This window comes from Zalophus californianus, chromosome 10 (assembly GCF_009762305.2).
Source record: "Zalophus californianus isolate mZalCal1 chromosome 10, mZalCal1.pri.v2, whole genome shotgun sequence".
NCBI classification, from domain to species: Eukaryota; Metazoa; Chordata; class Mammalia; order Carnivora; family Otariidae; genus Zalophus; species Zalophus californianus.
Genome location: NC_045604.1, coordinates 112,983,184 through 113,008,533, shown reverse-complemented (window position 1 = coordinate 113,008,533; position 25,350 = coordinate 112,983,184). Strand labels below are relative to the sequence as shown.

Genomic DNA, 25,350 nt, shown 5'->3' with positions numbered 1-25,350 from the left:
TTTCCTACCGTGTTCCCAACCTTGCTGAGTTGCGGTCTGGGACCCTGGGCCTCTCAGGGTCAGCTGGGTTTCCTTTGATAGGGGTGCCTCCCAGTGATCTGCTTCCCAGCCCGAAGGGTGCGGTCCCACTGCCTGGTGCCCGGCCATGGTTCCATAAATTATCAGACCCCCAGTCCTGGAACCAAATTCCATATCAGCTAGGACCCTTTCATCCACACATACCAGAAAACCTGAGAAAAAGTTTAAGCACAAAAGGGATTGTTACCCGCTATGTAGCAGATTGAATGCTGCCCCCCAAAACATCGAGTCCACTCAGAACCTCAGAGCGCCCAGAACCCTGTATTTGGAAATAGGGTCTTTGCAGATGATCAAGTTGAGATAAGGTCATTAGGGTGGGTCCTAACCCAGTGTGCCTGGTGTCCTTCTGAAAAGGGGTCATTTGGACACAGACATGCATGCAGGGGAAGGCCACATACGTGCCCACGGGGGCAGAGAGGGGAGTGATGTGGCCACAAGCCCACTATCACCCAGGATTGCCAGTGGCCACCAGAAGCCAGGAGAGAAGCTGAAACACTTGTCCTCACAGCCTCAGAAGCAACCAGGTTTGATGACACCTTGAATTCAGACTTCTAGCCTCTGGAACTGTGAGTAAATAAGTTTCTGTTGTGTTAAGCCCCCAAGTTTGTGGTACTTTGTTATGACAACCCTAGGAGACTCATATGCCTTGAGACAAGAAATCCAGAGATAAGGAGGTTTTAGGACTGGCTAATTCAGTGGGTCACTCACTGATGTCATCAAAGTCCCAGGTGTCTTCATGTTTCTGTCCTGCCTTCTTCAGCATGTCAGCCATATTCCCCCTCATGGTCACAAAGTGGCTGCTGCAGCACCATGCATCCCAGGCAGGCAGGATGGTCAGCAAAGAAGAGCGTATGCCTCCCTGGTGCCTCCTCTATTAGGGATGTGGTTGGCGGTGATTGGCTTGTACTAAGGATGATTCATTCTCTGGGCTCAGGGAGGGGGGCACCTCTGAACAAAATAGGGAAAAGCAGCAGTGTCTGTGGGGATGCACGCCCAGGGCCCTGTGAGTGAGTGAGTGAGTGAGTGGCAGATGTGAGTGCAACAAGAGGAGGGAGAAGGGAATATGGTGGGGGCCGGGAGTGGAGCATGGAGTAGAAACAGGTCTGTGGGGTGGCCAGACCGCTGATGCTCAGCCCTGCATGCTTCGGGTCCGGCCACCCTCATCCCGGGACAGCCCAGCCACTGGGCTCCCCACACCACCACCCACAGCTGCCCCGCATCACAAGGGTGTGCCTTCAACTCACCCCTCAAGGGCTCAGCCCAGGTGGGCCCCACACCTGACAGAGCGGGTGTTTGGCCTCAGCGAGTGTGCCGATTATGCCGTCCATTATGAGGTGCACTGTGCCCCCAGAGGCACATCCAAGTCCCAGCCCCGGTCCCCATGAACGTGAGCTTACTCGGAAGCAAGGACCCTGCAGGTGTGATGGGTAAGGGGAGGTCAGGCTGGAGCAGGGTGGCGTCCTCACAGAGGAGGGGAGCGTGGACATGCACGCAGGGAGGAGGCCACGCGGCCATGGAGGCAGAGGTTGGGGTGACGCAGTCACCAGCCCAGCATCGCCACCAGGAGCTGGACGAGGCAGGAGGGAGCCTCCCATGGAGCCCTCAGAGGGAGCGCGGCCCTGACCCCTGAACTCACGCTTCTGGCCCCGGGACGGGGAGACAATCAAGTGTGCTTGTTTGAAGCCCCCGGCCTGGCACTCTGTTCCGGCACCCCAGGACACTGGGAACCCCCAAACCCACTCTCCCTGCCTCCTGGATGCAGACACCAGGGCCGGCCCCCAGCGCCTGATGCCTCCATCCACAGATGCAATCACCCCTTCCAGAAAGTCCTCCCTCGTAAATAAATGAGGATAGAAATGGCCCATATGGAAATATAATGTTGTTAAAACCACTGATTAAGTTTTACACAACTGTGTGAAAGCAAACGAAAAGGTTTTAGCTTTTTAATTTAAGAAAAGAGGAATATGATATAATTTCAATTTGTGATAAGATAAGATGTTCTCGATATTGCGGCTTCAATTGGATTACATCCTAATGTACTTTGTAAAGTGTCAGGCCGGCTGCAGATTAAGGTGTGTGTGTGATATTCTTTATTAACAATGTAATGGGCCACGTTCGCTCTTATCCGTCTTCATCAGCATTTCTGGCCCACCTGGGAGACCTCGTTAGTGCAGAATCCGAACCCCGGGCCCGGCGGGGGAGGCTGGAAGGAGACCCCCAGGTGGACCAGCGTGCAGGCGGGGGTCCCGGGGGGCAGGGGAGGGAGGTCCCAGGCTGCACGAGGCAGCGCGGGGAGCAAGGTCTGTGGCAGGGTTGGGAGGAGGAGGGGCTGAGACCCCTGTCCTCTGGCCCCGGCCCTGCTGGTGGGTTAGGAGCCTACTGGGCCCCGGGGACATGACCTGAACTCGCATCCACGGCCCACAGAGTGTTCTGGGTACCTGGGGCTCCAGGATGCCCTGAAACCCCCTTTGGGGTCTTGATGAGCCCCCGACCCAGCGGCGTGCATAGTCCTAAGCGGGAAGCGAGGCGCCTGCCGGAGGGAGGGAGGCGCCGGCTCCAGCGAGGCGGGCTGCTGGGTGAGCAGACCCGGCCCCCAGCCCCAGTACCTTGTCCGCGGCCACGATGGAGGGGCAGCCGGCTCTGGGGTTGGGGGGAACAGGAGGGACGCAGGTGGGTGGGAAGAACCCAGCTCAGACCCAGGACGCGGCCCTTTCTTCCCGGGACCCCCGGAAACACGGGTGTGGAGGCAAGTCCACACAGAGATTTCATTTGCGGGGTGACCGTGGCTCCCGCCTGGGCCCAGCCACACAGGGTCCCTGCACCACCGGGGAGTCTGATCTGCTTCCTGCATCCTCCCAGGTCAAGGCCAAGGGCAGCCAAACCCAGGGCCCGCCACTCCTGACATGTGACCCTGGGCACTCCTCCGTGACTCGGTTTCCCCTCTTGACAAAGGGACAGAGTGCCGCCTAACACTCCCGTTTCTGTGGAGAAACTAGGTGCCCCCCCCCATGGCCCCCTCTGCTGGCTCTGGCCCAGGCCTGCCCTCTCTTCCCCCTGCCTCTGTCCCTGCTGTGTGACCCTAGGGAAGACCCTTCCCCTCTCTGGGCCTTTAGCCCCTCCTCTAGAACGGGAGGAGGTCGCAGGAGCTGAGGTGCCATCCATGGGAAGAGCCAAGCCGGCCTCACCTGTCACAGCCTGACACCCCGCATCCAGGGGGGTCCACCCAGGGCAGGGCCTGAGGGAGGGGGGTTGGGCCACGTCAGTGGAGGTTGCAGGGGTGAGGTGTGGCGGGGGCTGTGGGGGACGGGGTGGCCAGACGTCCTGGGCCCCCAGAGCATGGCGCAGACCCTCACACGGGCAGGGGGCTGAGACGCCCCAGAGACCTTGAACCCCTGCCTGCCTGGGTCCCTCCGTGTCCCAGGGGCCAGGCCCAGGCCCCACCTAACTCGCTGTGTAGCTTCAGGGGGTCCCGCGGCCCCTCTGAGCCCATTTCCTTGTCTGAACACCGCAGCGTCTCCAGCTCTCCGGCGCCCCGCCCCTGTTGGGTGGCCCTCTGCCTCCCCCTGGTGGTGAAGAGCCTACGCGGCTGCAGGCCCAGGACCGTGCCTGGGCAGACCTCGCGGGGCGCCCGGGTCTCCGCTGGACGGTGGGGCAGACCTGTCCAGGCCGCCCTCCACCACGCAGGTCTCACCCTGGGGCCTCTGCTGAGAAGCGCCCATGGCGCCCCGTGCCCAGGAACGACGCCAAGCCTGCGTGGCCCACTGTCCGCTGACCGCTCCAGGGCCCGACCCCTCCACCGCGGGGCAATCCAACCTCTCCAGTGGGGGTCCTGCCGCGATGGGCGGGGCCAGCAGGAGGCCTCGAGTTCCCCGCCCCCCCCCACCCCCGCCACCACCGCTGCTCTAGACACACTCCCATGCCCACACGCAGCCCCTCTGTCCGGCACCAGAGGCTCAGAGAGGGCGGGGCCCCGGCCCAAGGCCACAGAGCAGGCAGCAGAGGGGGGACTACAAACCCATCTCTGCACCAGGCAGCCGCCCTCCCTGTCCTACATCACACCCTGACCCTGAGTCCCGAGTCCCTGGCTGAGACCCTCCAGCACCCCGTAAATGCAGCAGGAGCTCCGTGGGGACCCCAACATTCTCAGCCAGGGACCCCACCCGCCACCAGGCCGGGGGGTGTTGGTGCTGTGCCGCTGGGGAGGGTCCACTAGGGCTGCCACAATGGGCCCCCACAGTGGCTGCAGACAGCACAGGGACAGAAACGGGGGGACCGAGGCCCACAGGAGAAGTTCCCCTCCCGGGGCACCCGAGTGAGGGCAGTGCGGGGCAGGGACTCAGGGTGAGCGCGGGGAAACCGCTCCCCTTTGGCCTTGGCTGCCCCCACTGTGCCCTCTCTCCACCAGACGGGGGGAAGGGCGGTGAGCCGCACGCCCTGCTGGCACCAGGCCTGGGGCTTGGAGTCCTCCTCCGTCCCAGGGCACAGCTCACCTCCGCCCCAAGGCCAAGGTCACAGATCTCAAGTTTGGAGAGCCCCACTTGGGGCCAGCTCCCGAGGGCAGTTGGCACGGACCTGCCCTGTCCCCAGCTCCCGTTGTGCAGCCCGCCCAGGAAGCAGCTCCAATGCCCATCTCAGAGGGTCCGGGCCAGTCCAGAGAGGGTCAGCGCCTGCTCAAGGCCACGGGCACATCCGCACTGGTGCATAACTGGAAGCTGGCCAAGCCCTCCGGGCCAGGCGCCAGGCCGCCCAGCAGCGCGTGGTGAACAGGAGAGGGAGCCCGGGCCATCACGTGGTCACTTTCTTTATTGTGGTGGCTCAGACCCCACGGGGAGAGGGGTGCAGGTCCCCACCCCCATGTTCCCACTCCCACGGCGCCCGCCCTGCCCGAGCCGAGGGCACGGGTCCTGCAACCGGCCAGGCGGCTCACTCGGGGGTCTTGCTTTTGCTCCTCAGGGACCAGACCCTGGACAAGCTGAACTTGGACTTCTTCTTCTGGTCCCCGCTGCTCTTCTGGAGGTCTGGGGGTGGGGGGTGGACACTGAGGACACTCGCCACCTCTCAGCCGCTGCCCCTGCCACGTATACCCCTCCTGCCCTCCCGTCGAAGCCCTCCCTGGGCCCCCAGAGCCCGGAAGAAGCCGGGTCCCGACAGCAGCCCTGACCCTCTGCCCTCCCTCGGGGGAACCGCCTCGGTGCCTGCCGTTAGGGCACCCGCCGGCCCGGGCACCCCCCTCACCCTGACCACAGGGTCAGGGGCTGCCTCTTGGCCCCACCAAATGACGGGAAGCTTGCTCCCTTGGCGTGAGCCTTCCTGTCTGTCCTCAGGCTGCGTCTGCCCTACGGGTCCTGGCCCCCACCCCTCCCACCTCTGCCCCGGCCCCCCATTACCCAGACTCTGGATCATGTTCTGCAGCATCTCGTCCTCCTCTTGCTCTCTGGAACAGGAGCCGGGCGGCAGTGAGCGGCCTGCCTGCGGGGACTCATACCCGAGCCCCCAGCCCACCTGACACCAAGGCAGTGCCTGCCCTTACTGGGCCCGGACCCTCCTCGGTGGCACGGGGACACGAGGGCCCTGGGAGGGCCTGGACCAGGGCTCCCTCAGCTCACTTAACCCATTCAACAAACTTGGCCACAGACTCTGTGGCCTTGACGGGTCCCTCATTTACACATGGGGACAGGGACGCCCCCGGGGATGGTCACAAAGCCGGCAGCCCAGTGCAGCTCCAGGAGACACAGGTGGCTGGGGGTATTTAAGGAAAAATAAAATCTAAAGTTCCGTTCCCCTGTTGCACGGCTCACAGTGCGCCACTTGCATTACAGAATGTTCCAGCAGCAGGTGCTGACCGCTGATGGGTCAGGGAACACGGGGTCGAGGGGCTTTGTTGGGGACACCCTCTAAGACAGGCTGCCTGGCTGGGTCGGCCCTCGGCCTCAGGGCCCCCCGCCCCCGCAGAATGCACTCGCGGCGGGGGCGGGGGTGGTTCTTGCTCCTCCGTGCTGATGGCAGGGAGAGGCTCTGCGCATTGGGTGGCCAGCCAAGGCCCGGCAGCGGGGAGCTGGGGTTCTGGCACGCCCCCACCTGGGCCCCAAGGCGCCGCCCTCACCTGAGCCGGTCCTCCTCCAGGACATCCACGATGTTGCTCCGGTCCTCCACCGTGCTGATGTACTGGCGCAGCAGATCCTCCTCGCGCTGCTGGTCCTGGAGGGACTTCAGACCCTCTGCGGGGACAGCCCGCCTTCAGCAGCAGCCCTGCTGCCCCACCCTGCTCAGGGACACGGTGTCCCCACCCCCCGGAGGTGGGGGAAGGGTCTGCCCATCTGCCAACGCTGGATGGACGGATGGACGGGTGGACGGGTGGACGGGTAGGTGAACGAACGAATGAATGAATGAATGAGTGGAAGAACGGCCAGATCAGACTCCGAGCGCCACTGCCCCATCGCACAGCAGGAAGGTAGAGCTGGGACTGCCAGGCCCTCAGCCCCACCATCCACAACACCCACAGGCTGTGCTGGTCAGGCCTGCACAGTCCCCACTCTGCAAGCACAGAGAGGCTGAGTGCCCTGGCCAAGGACACACAGCCTGGAGGGGAGACGCTGAGACTCGACCCTGGGCAACCGTCAGCCTCTCCTGAGGGTGGCCGCCCAGGCGGCTGCTGGGAGGAGAGCCCGCACCCACATCACCCCGGGGCTGAGCGCCCCCCTCCCCCAGCCATGGTTCCCCCGGGGTGGGCGGGACGCACTGGGCTTGGCCATCAGCTGACGCAGCTCCCCGTCCAGGTCCAACTGCTGCTCCACCAGGCGCTGGTCCCTGGCCCTGCCGAGGTGACGCAGGCGTGAGGCCCGGCTCGCCTGGCTGGCCGCCCCCATGCCTGAGCCCGGCGGGCGCCGAGAGGAGGCGGCCGTCCAGGAGAGGACCCTCCGGGCAGAGGTGGAGCGGCTGGACCCCTCACTTGTACATCAGCTCCAACTCCTGCCGCAGCAGTAGCTGCTTCTCGTGGATGAGCTGGAACCAATCCACCATGAGGGCGTCCTCGGAGGCATCTGCAGAGAGGGGGCGCCAGGATGGGTCAGGCCAGGGTGGCCCCAGGGGGAACCTGGCTGAGGCCGGGCCGGGGCACTGGGCAGGGCGTCGGCTCACCCCCCTCGGCGGCGCGAAGACGCTTCTCCAGCTCCACGCCCCTGAGCTCCAGGGCGTCCAGCTGGCTCTCGATGTTCTCCATGTGCCTCTGGATCTCTTCCGGGGGCATGTAGTCAGGGTGCAGCTGGGGACAAAGGGCCGGTGAGGGGCCGTGGGAGATGCCGGGCCATGCCCTGGAGGGCTGTGCTCCCGGCCCACCTGCGCCCTGGCCTACTCACCCTGGCACGGTTGGTCACTGCCTTGCCGGGTGGAGCGGGGACACCAGCCGAGGCCAAGGGCCTCCCTGCTGAGGGCAAGACAGGTCTCCTGGGCCTGGGGGCCCAAAGCTGCCAAAGCTGCGCCGACCCCACCCCGCCTCTCCGGCAGCCCTGTCCCCCCCAGCTGTGCCCCGCTGGTGCCCAAAGCCAAAGCTCACAGACAGATCCAGGCACCATCCCCACTGGCCTCCATGCCCCCCAGGTCAGCAACCCAGGCACCCCAAGAGCAAACGCTCCCCCATCACCAGGTAGATAGGAGCAGGGAACCCTGTCTGGTCCTCCCTTCCCTACTGGTGGGCAAGGGTTCTGGGACGGGGTCCTCCAGGCCCCCTGCCCCACCCCAAGCCAAGCCTGGCCGCCCGTGGGTGCTCCCCTGCATGGCCTCCCTCCGCTCTGAGCCCCGTAAGCTTCTCATCCCCCTGCAAACCCCACCAGACGCCCCCTCCTCAGATGAGCCCCTTCGTCTCCAGCCCAGCTAGAAATGGGGGCTGGGGTCTTGGGGCTGACCTGGTTTGTCCTGAGCAGACAGCTTCCCTTTCTCCTCTTCCTTCCAGCTCTGGGCTGGGACTTCCTGCCCCGAGGGCTCCGAACGAAGCCAGTTGGCAGAAACGTCCAGGCTGGCAGAGACGGCCAGCTTCCTGCGGTGGGATCGGGACGGGGAGGCGGCTGCCCGAGGGCAGGGGACAGGGCCACATGTCAAGCCGGCAGATCTGGTGTCCTCCCCTCAACTGCTTCCCTAAGCGGGGGCCACCAGCCAGCGCAGGGTCAGTCCTCACAGCCCCGTGCCCACGTCCGCCCAGGAAGGCCAGCGTCTGCATCCTCGACAACACAGGGGCAAACGAGTCCGGTGGGCCGGAGACCGGCTCAAGGCCACGCAGGAGGTGACGTGAGGGCTGGACATGGGTCCGGGGGTGGCAGAGTGTGCTGGAAACAGCCACACGCACGTGCAAGCATAAAGGCACACACATGCACACACACACTCACGCCCAGGCTGCCACCCCGGACTCCAGCCCCTCCAGCACCACTGGGCCGCGTTCCCGGGGCCGGGCATCTGGAGCCCCCGGGTGCCCACCCGGCATTACCTGAGGGGCTGGGCCCGGGGCTCGCTGTGCCCGCTGTCCTGTCAGGCTGAAGAGGGGTCGGGGGCACGCGGGCGGGCCCCTCGGAGCTCCTACGGACCCTCCCAGGCGCCTCACCCATCCGAGGCCCTGACCTAGACAGAGGGCAGGAGGTCAGCCGAGGGAAGGGTGGGCTGCCCCCACCCCCAGGTGCAGACAACCTGCAGCAGGGAAGGGGTGCATGGTGCCTGACCGGTGGTGACCCTCCTAGAGCACAGGTGTGTGTTCCCGCGAGTGCTCACCTCTGTGGGTGTGAGCAGCAGCTCAGGTCCTCACAGCTGGTGCAGGACCCGCGTCTGCTGCCCGCCCCAGGCCACGCACTGCTACGGTGCACACAGGGCGGCCGGTGTGACTGCCCCCCGTCACTCAGGCCGGTGTGACCGTCCCCCCCCAGTGACTCAGGTGGTGTGACTGCCCCCCGTCACTCAGGCCGGTGTGACTGTCCCCCCCAGTGACTCAGGTGGTGTGACTGCCCCCCGTCACTCAGGCCGGTGTGACTGTCCCCCCCAGTGACTCAGGCCGGTGTGACTGTCCCCCCCCAGTGACTCAGGTGGTGTGACTGTCTCCTGTCACTCAGGTGGTGTGACTGCCCCCCGTCACTCAGGTTGGTGCGAACTGGTTTCTGCCACTATTGCTGAAAGGTCCGAGCAGATGTGCACACATCCCTCCCGTGGGTGTGTCAGTCAGTCCATGTGTGTGCCATTATTTACCTGCAAGCATCTGGTGAGCACCTACTGTATGCCTGACCCTATGCCAACCCTCAGACTCCATGAGCACAAAGCCACAGACCCAGGTGCAGGTTCAGGGGAGCCCCCCCCAGAGCCCCATCTCCCCTCCCCTCACCTCTCAGCAGGGCTTTTCTTCTCCACGGGCTTCAGGCGGGCCCTCCATCCTGCTGGCCCGTCCTCCTGGCCTTCCTGGGGGCTGGCACTCGCACCTAGGTGGGGGCAGGGACACAGGTCATGGTGGGGTGTGTTCCGGGTGGAGGGGTCTGCTGGGAAAGACTGGATCTCACCCACCCCACCCCAACTTCCTGCAGCCAGCTCCTCTCAAATCCCCGCACGGCCAGCCCGGCCCGCAGGAAAGAGTCGGGCTGGGGGTCGGGCTGAGGACTTCAAGCCTGCGCTGTGTGTGCCCGGGGCAATTGCTCCCCTCTCTGGGCCTCAACTTCCCCTGCTGCCAAACGGGTGAGGGTGAGGCCAGGTGAGCCCCGTGGATGCTGAGTGCCTGTGCGTCTGTGGGGTGGGTGGCTAAGCCGGGACAGCCCGTCCGCAGGCCTCCTTGGCTCAGAACAGAGTGGCTTTCGTGTCAGGGGCTCAGCCAAGGGAAAGATCTTGGTAAAACACTCTGCATGGGGTATTCTCTGAGCCCAGCTCAGTAACGCCAGGGTACCCCTAAGAGACACCCGGGTGCCCAGAAAAAGCCTATTCCACAATTACCCCGAAAAGTGTACACAACAGTGCCTGGAACACGAGGCCACGAAACAGTAGCAAGCGGTCAGAGGGGACTCCGGGAGGGGCCCAGGCCCAGGGGGCTCCAGGACACAAGGGGCCCTGGGGTACCATCGTTAGGGCAGAGCAGGAAGGACAGACACACAGGAACCGTGGACGCAAAATGCCAGGGGAGAGGGGGTGAGGCCGCGACCAGGGCAAAGCAGGAGAGGAGTAACGGATGCCCTGGCATCGTCTCCACAGTGACACTGACGGCCGGGGTCACGGGGCCTCAGCAAGAAGGGCTGGCAGGGCAGGCGGGCGGCAAACAGTGCCCAGAAAGCTGCGCCACCCCAAGAGACATCCGCCACCCCAAAACTGAAGTCAGGCAGACCGGGGAGAGCGAGGACCAGGGGTGGTGTGACGCAGGTGACACAGGACGGGCACCCAGCGCCGGCGAGCCCGGGAGCCGGGCAGGAACTGGCCAATCACTGCAGAACCACAGGCCAGGGAGCAGAGCGGCCACCCCCTGCACCCTGAGCCCCACTCCCCACCCCACCCCTGCTCCAGGGGAGCTCTCACCCTTTGCCAGGGGGGCCTCCGGCTTCAGCCTGGAGCTGGCACCTGAGGATACGGGCGGGCTCTTCCTGCCTGCCTGGGGTGATGTGGATGCCCGTGAGGTGGTGCCCACTCTCAGGGGGGCTGGCAGCTCAGTCCTCGCAGGGGGGCTAAGGGCCTGGGGGGATGCCACCCGTGACAGCTTGGCTGATGGACTTGCTTGTGGCCCTTCGGTTCTGGTATGGGATTTCAGAGCAGGGGAGGGCCTATGGGTGAGAGCACAGGCATCAGGTGCAGGTGGACCCAGGAGCCCTTCCCGCCATGACCCCCAGGCAGAAGCCCCTCAGCCTCCCCTGGCAGCTGATTCCTAACTTCCACCCTCCTGAGGGAGACAGACAGCCCCTCCGGGGGACAGGCCACGGGCACCCACTTCCGGCACAGGTGTATATGGCACCTGACTTTACCTTCCCGTGTAACTCGGGCGTGGGCTGAGATTAAAATGCCCCCAAAACACACCATGCATGGGGTGTGGGGAGGGGCTACACCCACAGCCCCTCCCTCTTCCATCCACCTGCCCAGAAGCACCTGGGATTTACTGTGGAAGCCCCGCCCAGAGCCGGGGGCCCGCCTAGCCCCATCAAAGCAACATGCGAGAGGCCTCCACACAGGCAGCCCAACACCAGCCATCTGGCATCCTCTTGGGCGCACATGTGTGCAGGAAGCAGGGCCGCCGGCTCCTAGTAGGGCCCAGGGCAGGGGGCTGGGACCTCTCCAAGCCAGAGTAGCTCCTCCATGTGCCCCATGCTCCCTAGGAAACCAATCTCTCCCTCCTGCTTTTCCCGGCTGTCTGGGTGCACGGTGACCAGGAGGAGCAGCTCCCGGCCCCAGGGCAGACGCCCCGCTGGGCCCCCCCAGAGAGCCCTCACAGCCATGCAACCTCAGCCCCCGGTGCCCGGGACACCCCCAGGCCTGGAGTGGCAGGGCAGGCTCGCTCTCCCGGGGCACCATCAGCTGATCCAACCAGGCGGGGCAGCTCTAAGCCAGAATGCTCCCCCAAAATAAGGGGCTGCCTGAGGCAGTGGGCACAGCACTGTCAGCCAGCCTGGTGTGCTATCTCCTTACTCATGGGCCACTGTAGTATGGTGAATGGTGTCTCCCCCCCAAATTCACGTCCACTCGGAAGCCCAGAGCATGGCCTTATTTGGAAACAGGGTCTTTGCAGACGTAATCAAATACAGATGAAGTCATCCTGGATTAGGGTGGCCCTAAGTCCAGTGACGGGTGTCCTTATAAGAGACAGAAGAGTAGAGGACACAGACACAGAGAAATTCAGGTGACCCTGGAAGCTGAGATGGAGGGTGTGGCCCCAAGCAACGAACATGAGGCCACCAGGAGCTGGACGAGGCAGGAAGGACCCTCCACGAGCACCCTCCGAGGGAGTGCGGCCCTGCCCGCCTCGGGTTTGGCCTTCTGGCCTCCAGAACTGGGAGAGAACAATGTTCTGCCGGTGAAGCCCCCAGTGTGTGGTGCTCTGTCCCAGCAGCCTCAGCACACTGCTGCAGGGACCCTCCATCCCTCAGGGCCCGCTCCGAGTCCAGCGTGCCGAGGGCACCGCACTGGGTAGGCAGTGCCACATAGGACCGGGCGGGGGGGCGGCGATGAGCTCCGCCTGGGTCAAACAGGAGGACACTGGCACCTCTCACAGCCTCTGGTTCCCCGTCTATAAAACGGGTATCCTCTGTGTGTGCCACATAGCGGCTCCAGGGAGCAGCATCTGTGCCCCCGAGAGTGTGTCCACCACAGCTTTATGTGACACCGGCGTCCCCTCCTGCTGACCACCGGGCACTCTGGGTCCCGTCTCATTCCCAATTCCCAGATGAGGAAGCTGAGGCTGGGGAGCCTCCTCAGCTGCCCCCGACCCCACCCACACCCCCACCCACCTGTCAGGCGCCTGGGCACCAGTGTCCCCGAGCCTGGGAAGGGCCTTCAGGAGGCAGCTCAGCGCCTGCTCCCTGCTGCTGTCCCCAGAAGGTGCATCCGCAGGAGCTGGGGCCCTGCCAGCTGGGCCAGGGCTGGGGGCAGCTCCAGGAGTCTGGAAGAACCTCTCCCGGGCCTGCTGTATCTTGGAGGCTGACGGGGTCCAGTCTGGGGTGTCTGCTGGGCCTGGAGACGCTGGGCCCACACTGACCTTGGTCTGGGGGGCTGCTGCTTGGGGGGTCGCCCGGCCTTGCAGGGTGGCCGGGCGAGAGTCCGGGGCACTCGGTTTCAGGGCAGGACGGGGGCTGACTGCTGCCGTGTCCCGGGCCAGTGATGACCAGCCTGCTGGGGAGCTGTTGTCCACACGCATGCTGGCTTTGCCACCCTGGAGGCCTGCCAAGAACCTGGGCCCGGGTGGGGTCCCCGCGTGGACATGGGAGGAGGCAGGGGCCAGAGGATGAGCTGGAGTGGGGACACCTTTGGCAGCTGAGCTGCTCACCACCAGCTCCCGGGCCTCTGGCCTGGCTTTTGGCCCTGTGTCTCGGAGCCCATTTGCCTCCTGGGCCTTCCATGGGGCACTGGGCAGCTTGGAGTCTGAGGGCACGGTCCCTGGTTGTCGGGGGGCCGGGTCCCGCCACGTGGGGCTTGCAGAGGCGGCCTCGGGGTGGTGGCTGGAACATACGAAGACGCCGGGCTCGCCGGTGGGCCTATAGGCCCCAGAGTGCAGCGTGCTGGAGCATTGTTTACACCTGGCACAGAGCAGAGGCAGACCGGTGAGGGCGCTCCAGGCTGGTGTGCGCTCCCCATTCACTCACACTCCCAGGCACACACACCCGTGCAGCCCTGTGTCTGCACGTGTGGCGGTCGACTCACTCAACAAACACCTCTCCTCACGCTCATCAGTCATTTTGAGTAACAGACTCCACAAGGACCTTATTAGGGGCACAGACACCCAGTGTCTGTACCTGTCAGCACATGCACACAGGTGCACACTCACGCACGGGCATGTGCACATGCATGCACACACACAGGCACACGCACACATGGGCACACACACACACACGCCCCACCTGAAGCAGCTCCGGTGGTAGAGCTCCCCGTCAGCCAAGTGTCGCTGCACGAGGTGCACGTGCTTGCCACAGACCCCACAGGTGCTGCTGACGGAGCTGTTCACGGAGGCCTGGCCCTTGGGAAGGGTACCGGCTGACATTTCTGAGCCCCGCCCCCCCCCAGGCCTCCCTCCTGACAGCTGCCCCATCAGCGGGCGAGACGATCCCACTTTACATAAAGACCAGGAAACCGAGGTCCCGAGGGGAGCAGCCTGCCAGGCGCAGCCAGGAGGGCCCGTGCCCAGGCTGGCTGGACTCCGAGTTCAGGGTCTGCAGCCCAGCCCCAGGAGAGGGCCCAGGGGCCTGACCTCGGGGGCCTGGGGGCACCGGGGACAGATTCCCGCACTCCTGGGGCCACCTGAGGGGCCGCAGTCCTAAGACCAGGCCAAGGTTAGCTCCCAACGCTCGAGCAGCAGGGGCGCCCGACCCCAGCATATCACCCGTCTCCACCCCCCTACCCCAACGCCCCCGGCAGGCGGCAGGCGGGAAGGACACCCTCAGAATTCTTTCCTGGCCCACCCAGAAGGGAGGGGCAGGAGGCCAGGAAGGTCTGGGTTCAGGGTCCCAGCTCTGCGCGGCCTGCACCACCTCCCTGGGCTTCCCTTATCTATCTGCACAATGGGGATCCTATCCGAACCGTGCAGAATTGAAGGAGCCTGTGGAGCCAATCCTCATGAACGGCGGCTGAGGCCGTGCCCAGGAGCCAAGGGAAGCCCCATCCCAGGGGGTGCAGAGGTCACCGTCGGTCCCAAGGCTGGGGGGAAGGCGGGGCTAGGGTGCTTACGGTCTTCAGCAGGAGACCCCCTGAGCTCCTGTCCTTCCGCTGGACGGCGGGGTTTGTGCTGGTGGGAGACAGTGGCTGCCGCTTGGCTGGAGTGGGTGAGGGCCTGGCCGGCTGGGATGGGGCCTTCTTCCCGGACGGTTCCTCGTCGGAGTCTGACGGGGGTCTCTTGATACCAGCCATGCCCCCAACTGGCATGAGACAAAGTGGGGTCAGGCTCTGAAAGCATCTGGGGCCACCCCTGGCTGGGGTCCCCCGCAGGAGGGAGGGGCGGCTCCCGCTGTCTGGGGACACGGGAGGGGCCGCCGGGAGCGACCACAGGCGCACATTCCCAGCAGGGGCCTGACCTCACACAGACCCCTCCCCTCCGGCTCTGAGAGCCCCGATGTGGGGTCAGGGAAGTGGAACTTTTCTGTTTCTCCACAAAGTGGAAATATCAAGGCGGGGCTGGTCCTGTGCCCAGAGTGATTCCGGGGATTTCTAAGGCCTGGATGAGGAATGTGGCGGGGAGGGGAAGTGGCTGAGCTTCGGGGTGCACAAAGCAGCCAGAAAAAAGCCCCTTGGGCCTGTCCTCCACCCACCTGCCCTGCCTGGAGGCCCCACCCTGCTAGGGCCAGCCTGGTGTCTATAAGGCCAAAGGTCAGGACCAAACGGGGGGGGCCCCCCCCCCGGAGCCAGGCCAGGGAGCCCACACGGGGTCTGCAAAACTGCCTGAGGCAAGAGTTGTGGGCACAGGCTCGAGGGGTGCAGATGGGCAAACTGAGGCCAAGAGTGCAAGGAGAGGCAAAATCTGGGGGCATCCGTTCAGTGGACAGGTGGTGTGGGGACCTACGGGGTCTGGACCCGTGCTCATCACGTGCAGCAGCATGGGGGGCGGGGTCTGCTACCCCGGGGAGGAGGCCACGGCTCAGGGAGCCCCGCACATGTGGCACCAGAAGGGCCTTCCTGCCTGCTTCCTGCCCTGCCGGGCAAGCGCTAAAAACTGCTGTTGAGCTGGTGGGGGGCGTCGCGGAGGCCCGAGAGGGCAGGCCGTGCAAAGGCCAAGCAGAGACTCACTGGGGGAGCGTCCGTGGAAGTAGTTATAGTACTGAGACACATAGGTCAGAATGCTCAGCCGGTCTGGCACCTTCAGGGCCACCATGTCCTCGGCGTCCAGCAGGGCTGGGATGCCCAGCTTCTCCTCAGCCACATGGAAGGCCTGGGGGAACGCTCAGCATGGGTGGGCTGGGGGACACCCCCTCCTCCTTCTCTGCCGGGAAGGAGGCCAGACACCCGCTCGGGCCCACAAAGGTCTGGGTTCAAGGTTTGCGCTCGGCTCAGGCTGCATGACCTCCCTGAGCCTCAGTTTCCCAATCTAAAACAGGGACCATATCCTTACCCCGCAGGGTTGAAGGAGCTGGGGAGCCAGCCCCTGCCGTGGCCAGCCTGGCGTCGCCTGCCTGCCAGTGCCCGTCCGTCACCTGACGATCCTCAAGCCCCCATCTGCACCCTTCCCCTAAACTGCTGAGATGCCCACACCACGTCTGAGGTAGACACCTCAGTCTTCATGTATCCAGAACGGGGAGCCAGGAGTGACCTTCCCGCCATGCTCAGGCCAAAGGCCTCAAATCTCCTCGGACTCGCCTTCAAAACAAATCCAGAATCTGACTTCCTGCTGCCACCATCACCCCCTAGCCCCCCACTCCGCTGCCAACACAGAGCCTGTGGACCTGGAGCCCTCCCAGCAAAGCAACGCTCCGAGAGGAGGCCAAGCGCTTCCCACGCCCGGCCTGCCCTCACTCTGCTCCGGCCGCCCCCCCTCTGCTCCGCCGCGCCCTCACTCTGCTCCCGCTGCACCCCCACTGTTCCCCCCGGGCCCCCCCTCTGCTGCGCCGCCCCCACTCTGCTCCGCTGCGCCCTCACTCTGCTCCCGCCGCCCCCACTCTGCTCCAGCCATGCCCCTACTCCGTTCCTGGTTCCCGCCGCCCCCATTCTGTTCCACCGTGCCCCCACTCTGCTCCCGCCGCCCCCACTCTGCTCCACCGCACCCCCACTTTCCCGCTGGCGCCCCCACTCTGCTCCAGCCACGCCCCTACTCTGTTCCCTCCATGCCCCCACTCTGCTCTGGCCGCACCCCTACTTTGCTCCAGCTGCGACCTCCTCGCTGTTTCTCCTACCAGCCAGGTGCCCTCCAGCCCGGCGCCCTTGCCCTGGCAGCCCCCCCAACAGTCTCGCCCCTCCCAGAAGTGCCCAGGGGGCTCCATGGGCTCCATGAGACTTTCCTGGGCGAGGCCTGCCCTGTCCCCTCAGGATGACCGCACACAGCTCTGCTGCACTGTCCCCATGTGTTCACCCCGCCCGCAGGCTACAGGACTTCCTGTCACTTGGGACGGGGTCCCCTCAGGGTGGGAAAGGGCCACGGCCCCGCCAGGACCCACCCCAGGGCTGGTCCTCCCAGAGCCACCTCTGGTCCCCGCTCTGCCTTGGATGGGAACCGAGGCCCAGCCACTCCCGACCCCGTCCTTCCCCAACAGGAAGAAGGGGCCCAGGAGGGCGCCGGCGCCAGACCAGAGGCTATTTCTGGCCTTGGGTCACCGGGCTCAGGACAGGCTGCGGAGCTCAGCAGCGCGGGGCCGGCCGCCAGGGGCTCACCTGCAGGGCCGGCCCCTCCCGCAACTGCCCTGGTGGTGCCCGAGGGGACCTGGGACCTGGGTGATGGCTCGGGGCAGACTGGCCACGCCGGCGTGGAGGCAGGAGCAGGGGCACTCACCAGTTTGTTGTTCTCATAAATGTTTTCCTTCCTGAGAGCATCAAAGTCTCTGGAAGAGAAAAATGCAGGTGTCCAAAGCAGCAGAGGGAGGGAGACCGAGGCCGGGAGTGGCGGCTGTGAAGGCACTAGGTCACACGGCAACCACGGGTGGGTGGAGCCGGCCCTGTTCCGGGCTCAGCAGTGCCCGCCAGCACCCCGGAGACCATCAGCCCCCACAGCCACGGCCCTCACCTCTGATGCTCTGCAGAGGCTGAGCCCTCACCCCTGCTGCCAGGCTCACGGGCGGGCTCTGGGCGGTGGGTCCCCACAGGGTGGGGAAGGGCCACGGCCAAGCCAGGACCCACTGCAGGGCCCTGTCCTCCCAGAGCCACCTCTGGTCAAGACAAAGACACCGGCCTGGGCAGTGCAGCCGGGCACATGTCCAAGTGGGCTGCTTCCAAACTCCCAGAGGCTCATGGCCTCGTGGGTCACGGGAGGCCCACGTCCCAGGAGTGAGACCAGGGCGTGGACATAAAAGGCAGTGGGGGTCGTAGCCCCACGCTGCCCACTGGTCAGGGCCCCCCCCACCTTTGACCCTGGGGGTGCCGGATGTCCAAGGTGCCAGGCCCAGCCTGGAAGGGACTCGGTTGCCCCCACCCAACACGGGCACACCTCAGGCCGTTGGCTAGGAGCAGAAAACACAACCAAGGCCAGCAGGCGCCTGTCCCGACACAGGCCACTCAAATACCCATCGGTGGGGCCTCCACAGCAGCTCGGCCCCTTCCGTGTGCGCTGGATGGTTCTGGAAGCCCTGCAGCATGGGAAAGGGCTTAGGCTGGAGCCGTGTCCCGACCCAGCCGGGCTATGCTGTGGGACCCTGGGGGAGCCCCCCGCCCCCCGCGGGCCTCAGCATCCCCATCTGGGAGGAGGACAGCAGCTTCCAGTGTGAACTGGGGGGCCTGGCTGCAGCGCGGCGTGGCGGCCTTGGCCTGAGGCCACACGGTGGGGAGGGGATGGGGCTGCCGTGTGCCCACCTCCCTCTGAGGAGGCCTCCGCCGGCCTCCAGCCCCGCGTCCGTCACCCTGCCCAGCTTCAGGGAGACCTCACCGTCTGCTCAGACCACCTCCCAGGTAACACGTTCCAGATGCTAAGACCACCCCATGAGCACAGACGGTGCTTTTGTGCACAGGACAAGATGGCGGCAGCTCTGTCTGCAGGTGGACAAACGGCCAGAGGGGCATCGGGGGGGGGGGGGGGGGCGTGGCACCCTCCTGCTTCCTCAGCGTGGCCACACGCAGGTCACCCTGGGTCTGTCCCACCAGCGTCCAGGGCACGCAGAGTGGCCCAGCTCCATCCGTGGCCCAGGGGGCTCTCGGCAGGTGGGGCCTCCGTCTGCAGGGGTCCTCTCCCTCCCCCAGCCCATCCTTTTGAAAGTTCAATCTCTTTTCCAGACCTGCCCTAGGTCACTGACCCACACCGCCGCATCCTCAGCACGATGCCCCGGTGGAGGGAGGGCAGGGTAACAAGTTCTGTTTTGTCTGCAAACACGCGGGCGAAGGAGGCCCCTGGCCGCCTGCCTCTGCTGCGGGGACGGAGTGCACGGCGCGCCCGGTGGATTCGCTGGGGAGGGGGGGCGGGCGCTTGCTTTGCCCAGATCCTGAGGGAGCACCTCACCGCGGCGGTGCCAGCCCCCACTGAGCAGCGCCAGGGCGGGCAGGTCAGAGCTGCTGAGGTGCCCTTCCACCCAAGGTCAAGGACCACCACCGCCCCAGGACCCTGGGCCCTGAAGGCCTCCACAGCGGGGCCGGGCCCCCCCGGCCAGTCTCACGGCCGCCGCACCCCTCCTGAAGCAAGCTCTCCGCCCAGGGTCCTGCCCTCCCAGCCTCTCGAGCTCAGCCCACGCTGTTCCCTCCGTGCGGAACACACTTGCCCCGCCTGGCACACCCGCCCCGGCCGCTCCCCAGAGGCACCCTACAGGGCCCCGAGCGAACGCTTGTCTGCTTCTCCGCCTCTCAGCTTGGGGCTCGGCCGGCGTCGCCTCTGTCCCTAAGGGCTGCTTGGCCTGGCGCTCTGGGGCCGGTGCTGGCAGAAATCTCTGGACTGAGCTGCCCCGCAAACCCTTCAGAGTGCCAAGGAGACTGCGCCCGTCCCCATCAGGAAGTCCAACGCGACCGCCACTGGGGACTCTTGTGGGGGTAGGCTAACCTGGGACCCCCACAATGATCTGTTGGAGTCCTAGCCCCCAGGACCTCAAAACGTGACCTTTGGAAACAGGATCTTCTTTACAGACAGAATCCCATTCAGATGAGGTCATGACAGTGGGCCCTAATCCAAAACGACTGGCGTCCTTATAAAAGGGGAAATCAGGACCTGGAAGCACACAGAGGAACACCGGCCCTCCACCAACCAAGGGGAGAGGCCCAGAGCCTCTGGAGGGGCCCACCTGCTGGCACCTGACTCAGATGACGCACGTCTGTTGTTCCAGTCGCCCCAGACTGACAGCCCGGCTCTGGCCAACCCTCTGGGAGGCGGCCTGGTGGCACGTAAGGCCTTGCTGGACCAAAATGCATGAGCTGCACCTCACGGGCCATTTCGTGGCTGCCCCTCGGCGAGGAAGCTGCAGCCCAAGAGCCTGCACACCGGGTGGGCTGCAGCTCAGGGCACCCTCACCCCCTCCCACCCCGGTTAGATCATGCTTTAGTCGAATTCCTGTCATTCAAGTTCAGTTCCGTTCTGGTACGGCTCCAAGGTACCTGCACACAGCTGGTACTCTGCAAATGCTGGCTGATGGACTCGTTCCCAGGCTCGCCAAGCGAGGGGACTTCTGTGGCGTCCGTCTGTTCTTTCGACACCGGCCTGTGAACATGCTCATTGGGTCTACATGTGTGTCCTGTGGCCGCTGACTTGTCTGCCATCGGCCGGGCGCCAGTGTGTGCCTAGCCCCGGCCCGGCCTGGCCACGAGAGCCTGAGGCACGGCCCCTCCTGCTGGCCACAGCTGACCAAGACTTGACCTCACGCTGTTGCGCCAGCCAGCCCCCCGCCCCCAGGCTTTCGGGGCTCTTGGGAATGTGTACCCCCTTCCAAATTCCTGGAAAGCTGACCTCACACTGTTTATTTCCCAGAAAAAAAAATGCAGCCATGTGGGGGGTGGGCGCTGGGCTGGGAGGAGCTGACCAAAGGGAAGGCGTCTTTTCCAGGCACCCCCAGCACATCTGGAGTTAATCCCACCGGAAAGGGGAGCGGAGAGGAAGACACAGGCAGACACACAGAGATGGAGAGGGACAGAGACAAGACCGAAGCCCCACGGCAGAAGGGCAGGAAGAGGCTGGGCACATGCTAGCACAGACCTCGGGCCAGGTGGAGGGCACAGGAAGGAATGGGGCACCACGAGGTGCCCGAGGCCCGAGGCAGGGAGAAGGGTCCTGGTGGGTGCAGGGCCCAGGACTCAGGGCCCCACCTCCTTGCACCTGGTGGACAAGTGAGACCCCTCAGCCTTGGCTGCCCAGCTGCAGGCCTCCCCCAGGCCGGAGCAGACCCTGACCCCCAACCCTGGCCCGGGGTACGGTCCAGCCAGGAGTCAGCCCTGGGGCTCCTGCGGTGACCTGAGTGGGGGCATCACAGGGCACTGGCCCCGGGCGACCCTGAGGAGGTGGGCTGGCAGCGCTCCCCATGTCCATCCTGGAGAGTCTTACTGGAAGGCGGCCGCGGGGGCCTGGGCAGCAGGCCCTCAGGCTGGGGAACAGAAGGCCTCTGTCCCCAGGCAGCTTCCTGCTGGCCAAGATGCCGGTGTGGGAGGCAAGGCCAGCCCAGCCCACCCTCTGCTCTGGCCCAGGAAGGGAAGCAGTGCTGTCTCCAAGCATCTGGGTGGGGGCCTCTCCTGACTCCGGACTACGTGCGAGTCTCAGGGCACGTCTCAGGGAGACCCGCCGTGGCCAGGGAGACACCCAAAACCACTGGCTCTGCCCCAGCCCTGACATCGGCCTCCCGAGCTGGAGGGACCTGAGAAAGATCAGGTCCCCCCACCATGGGACTGAAGGGTTGGGAGGCCCAGTGAGTCTGCAGCAGAACCCCCACTTGGGGACACCGTCCACAACCCCTACAAACGGCCCAAGGAAGCTCGGGTGCTTCTGTCAGCTGCCGGGAAAGCCTCCTGCCCCCTCCTTCCTGGTGGCAGCCGCCACCCCTACCTCCTGCGTCTCCCCTGAAAACCTCAGCCACCCCTGGTCAGTCCAGAAGGGGAAGGAGCCCAGCCATGCGCTCCAGCCCTGACAGGTCTACTGCCCGAGGCAGGCAGGCACTGTTTGTTCTTGGAGGCTCCCGCGCTCACCTGGCTGCTTGGCAGAGGAGGCGTCACTGGGGAAACAGACCTGGGGCGGGCACCCTGGAGGCCCATCCGAGAAAGCCTACAACTTGGGGGCAGGCTGACCAGAGAGGGGCCCGTGCTGGTGCTGCCCGGCCAGCTCTAGTGGGGCGTCTCGGGTGCGCCCGCCTCCCGACCCACGCATACCTCCCAGGGCCCCCGCGGGGCCACCAGCGCATCACACGCGCCTCCGGGAGCAGGGCCGCACGACCTGGGGGGCAGGGGCAGGAGCAGAGCTATAGGATGGGAGCAGCCGACCGCCCCCCCCGCACCCCCTCCCCGCCCGCCCCGTCTGGCTCAGCGCCTGGCGCGTTGCAGCTGCTCCCAAGGAGGCCGTGGGGAGGAAGCAGCTCTGGTGCAGCAGGAAGGCTGGAGATGGGGCGCAGGGAAGGCCTTCCTGGTGGCAAAGTCAAAAGACACAGAGCCGGATGTCCACTCTCCTGCGGCCAGAGGGTTTCTGAAGGACGGGGAGCATGGGGGGGGGGCTTGCCCCAGTCTGGCCTCGGAAGCGTCCCCAGGACGGCGGCATCCTGCACTACGCCTTACTGCGTATTTCCTCCCCTCCCTGCACCCCTGGGGGTGGGTGTGCAGCACAGGGACTGGGGGCAGGGGAGGGTGTGTAAGGCACAACAAAGGACACGCATGTGCCCCACTCAGCATGTATACAGCACCGACTACATGCACGGTATTCCACCAGCCCCTTCAGCACCTGCCACGTATCAAAAGGTGTGTACTAATGTTCTGCTGACCACAAACAGAAACGCACTCTCTTCCAGTTCCAGAGTCCAGAAGTCCAAGATCAAGGCGTCGGCAGGGCCATGCTCCTTCTGGAGGCTCTCGGGGACATCGGTTCCTTGTATGTCCCCGCGGGCTCCAGGCGTTCCTTGGCTTGTGGCCCCATCACTCCAATCTCGGCCTCCATGGTCGTGTGGCCTCCTCTCCCTTCCCCCCCTGCAAACAGGTACCTGCAGAGCCCAAACTCGTACTATCCCTACAGAGCCCTAAGTGCATGCCCTTATCTGTAGCTCTCCGACTATGTGCTCCTATCTACCAAGCACCTGGCATGTGCCAGGCACAGTTCCAGGCACTGAGGACAGGCAGTACCAACAAAGACATCTCTACCTTTTTTGGAGCTAAAGGCCAGTGGGAGCAGATGGACAAAAACCAAGTCAGCAGTAAATGAGATAACTGATGCCCTCAATGTCACTCCTGAGGCAGGGCCAAGTCCATGTTCTTCAGTTTGCAGTGCTGAGTACACAGCAGGCACTCATTGACGGTTAAAGGAACGGTTATATGACACCTGCTTGTGCCAGCATCCAGCATGGTACACACCCATATGTGCACACCTGTGCTCACGCTTGGGCAATGCATGCTGGGACAGGCTCATGTGCCACACACACACACACACACACACACACACACACACACACAGGCCTCTAATCCAGTGCAGCAAGGAGCAGATAGAAGCCCCCAGGGCTCGGAAAAGCCCCAAATCTCCAGTGACACCCATGGTGTCGTCCTCAGGCTGCTGACCAGCAGACGGCCGTACCCTATCTGCCTGTAACTGCAGGCTTCTCATGCTGCCCTGTCCAGGCCCAGCCAGCCTCACCTGGGACCCTGCGTGCTCCCAGCTGGGCTCAGCCTGTCCACCTCCACTCCAGGTCCCACCCTTAGACCACCTACCCATCAAAGCCCATTCTGCCCAACATTTCTGCCTCCAGGGGTAACTGACGTGCATCCCTGGGCAGGGGGCAGAAGCTGCTGCCCAGATGCCACATGGGGCCCCCCCAGGAGGCTCCATAAATGCATTTCACAACTTTGGGCAGGAGGAGGAAGTACGTGTAGGCCTTTGTCAAGACTAGCTTCCTCGGAGAGTGCCTGGGAGTACAGAGTACATCTGAGTGCAGGGGAGGAGCCCCGAGGGCCAGCCCTGGCTCTGCGGACATGCTCTGTGCTCTGAACAAGGGTGTCTGGTCTCTGGGCCTCAGTTTCCCCATCCATACAGAAAGGGCCTCAGTTCCCCCATCTCACTGAGGTGCTGTTTCTGGCCTCTCCCAGCCCCAAGACCTCCCCGGCAAACACACACCCCACCCTACCCTTGGATCCAGCCCCAGCTTCTCAGAATGCTTTTGAACATCATGCTTTTTCCAGAAGGCAGGTGGCCTTCTGAGGACAGTCTTCCTGAGCCCCAGTCCCCCCCACCCCCCGCCCCAGTCCTGGCACCCTCCCTTGGAGCTTTACCCATCTCCAGTTCACATGAGTCAGGGGCCAGGCCCTCATCACACAGACCTCTGCCCCAGCAAGCCCGGTCCCAGCCACTCAGCCAAAGAGCGTTTGCTGAGTGAATAACCGATGGAGTGGGTGGAGCGTGGGGACAAGATCCAGCGACCACTCCAAGACCCTCCTGGGGGAGTCGCCCTAGTCCACTCCCTTGCCCAGGTCTCTTGGCTCCCAGGGATAGGGGCTGAGCCTCCACCTCACACCTGTCGCTCTAGGGTGCCCAGGCAGGCCTGCGCCCGCCCCTCCCCCACAGTGTCCCTGGGCTGCATTCCTAAAGGTGCCGTGGCCGGCTGGGGCAGGGGCGCAGCACCCCCGATGTGGGTGGCGGTCCCTGGGCAGCAGGGCGCTCAGGGGGGCGCAGAAGGGCTGCCCTGCCGGCCCTCTCCCAGGGAGGCGGCGGGTGGGGAGGAGTGGCTGTGGCCGCAGTCCGGAGGCCGGCCTGACTCACGGACTGACTAAGCCAGCGGGGGCGGCCGGCCGGCCTGGCTCCGGCCCAGCTCCACTTAGTGGACGGGCAAACTGAGGCCACCGGGCGGGTGGTAGCTGCAGGGACCCCTCTCCGCGCCGCCCCACCGCGCGGCTCCCCACACAGCCCCCGCCGGGCGGCGCCAGCAGACCCGGCCTCAGTTTCCCCGCCTGCGGCGCACTCACAGGAGGTCGGGCCGGTGGCGGTGCAGGATGGCGCAGAAGGCCAGGCCGTCGCGGAACGACGTGGTCATGTTGGTGATGCTCACGTCCCGGTAGCCCTCGCACTGCTGTCGGCACCACTGCTGCAGCGCCTTGATGGCCGCCATGCGGGCAGCGGCGCGCGCCCCGGCGGCCGCGGGGCTCCGACTGCGCCTCCCGGAGCCGCGGACCGACGCCCGCGCCGCGACCGGCGGACCCGCCGACCCCCGGCGCCGATCCCCGCCGCAGCCCCGCCGGAGCCCCGCCGGAGCCCGCGGACTACCGGGAGCCTCAGCCGCGCGGCCGGCGGGAGCGCGGCCCGAGCCCGCCCCCCCGAGAGGCCCCGCCCCCAGGGGAGGCCACGGCCCCGCCCCTAGGGCCAGCTCCCGCCAGGCTCCGCTTCAGGCCGGCCACGCCCCTTCCAGGACCCGCCCCTCGAGCCCCCCCCCCCTCTCGGAGCCACGCCCACCCCACCTCCCCTCGGAGCCCCTCCGCCCTCCACTACTCCTGGGCTGCTTTGGGACTTTCTTTTCAACGCCCTCCCACCAACCATCGTGGAGAAGTGAGGGGCAAAGCCACTCTACAGACGGGGAAACTGAGGCTAGGAAGTGGTGGAGCGCCCCGGCCTGCCTTTGGCCCTGGGCACCCTTGACCCCGGGAGGCCGCCCCCGACACCCCGCCACCCCCGCCCCCGTGCGGGAACGCCCCTCGCGTTTCTGGGCTTTCAGGGGACTTTTCCTCCTGGGTGCTCACGCTGGCGGGGGGCCGGGTGAGGCCGCGGTCCCGCTTCTCGGGTTACAGCCCAGGGCGCTGAGGCTGGGAAGGGGGCGCGGTCCCCGCGTGGCCCCGTTGGCGTTGGGGGGCGCGGGG

The 25,350-nt window shown here is 65.3% G+C and overlaps 1 protein-coding gene across 5 annotated transcripts; it reads right to left on the bottom strand.

The window, feature by feature from the left end:
- Positions 1 to 4,870: 4,870 nt before the first annotated feature.
- MICALL2 (MICAL like 2) lies at positions 4,871 to 24,755 on the bottom strand. Of its 5 annotated transcripts, none has more exons than XM_027613718.1 (17): positions 24,466 to 24,755; positions 17,195 to 17,243; positions 15,502 to 15,643; positions 14,449 to 14,636; positions 13,626 to 13,741; positions 12,519 to 13,304; positions 10,603 to 10,844; positions 9,434 to 9,527; positions 8,555 to 8,685; positions 7,980 to 8,138; positions 7,434 to 7,501; positions 7,216 to 7,339; positions 7,028 to 7,118; positions 6,818 to 6,891; positions 6,182 to 6,296; positions 5,466 to 5,512; positions 4,871 to 5,096 (listed from the first exon to the last, which is right to left on the bottom strand). In XM_027613718.1, exons 1-17 carry the CDS (start codon positions 24,606 to 24,608, stop codon positions 5,002 to 5,004), a joined length of 2,664 nt encoding a protein of 887 aa, XP_027469519.1. In that variant the 5' UTR covers positions 24,609 to 24,755; the 3' UTR covers positions 4,871 to 5,001. The 5 variants fall into 5 exon arrangements, with proteins under 5 accessions (XP_027469519.1, XP_027469520.1, XP_027469522.1 ...); XM_027613719.2 differs by having other exon boundaries at positions 7,434 to 7,498; positions 24,466 to 24,754; XM_027613721.2 differs by lacking the exon at positions 24,466 to 24,755 and adding an exon at positions 22,301 to 23,609.
- Positions 24,756 to 25,350: the final 595 nt, after the last annotated feature.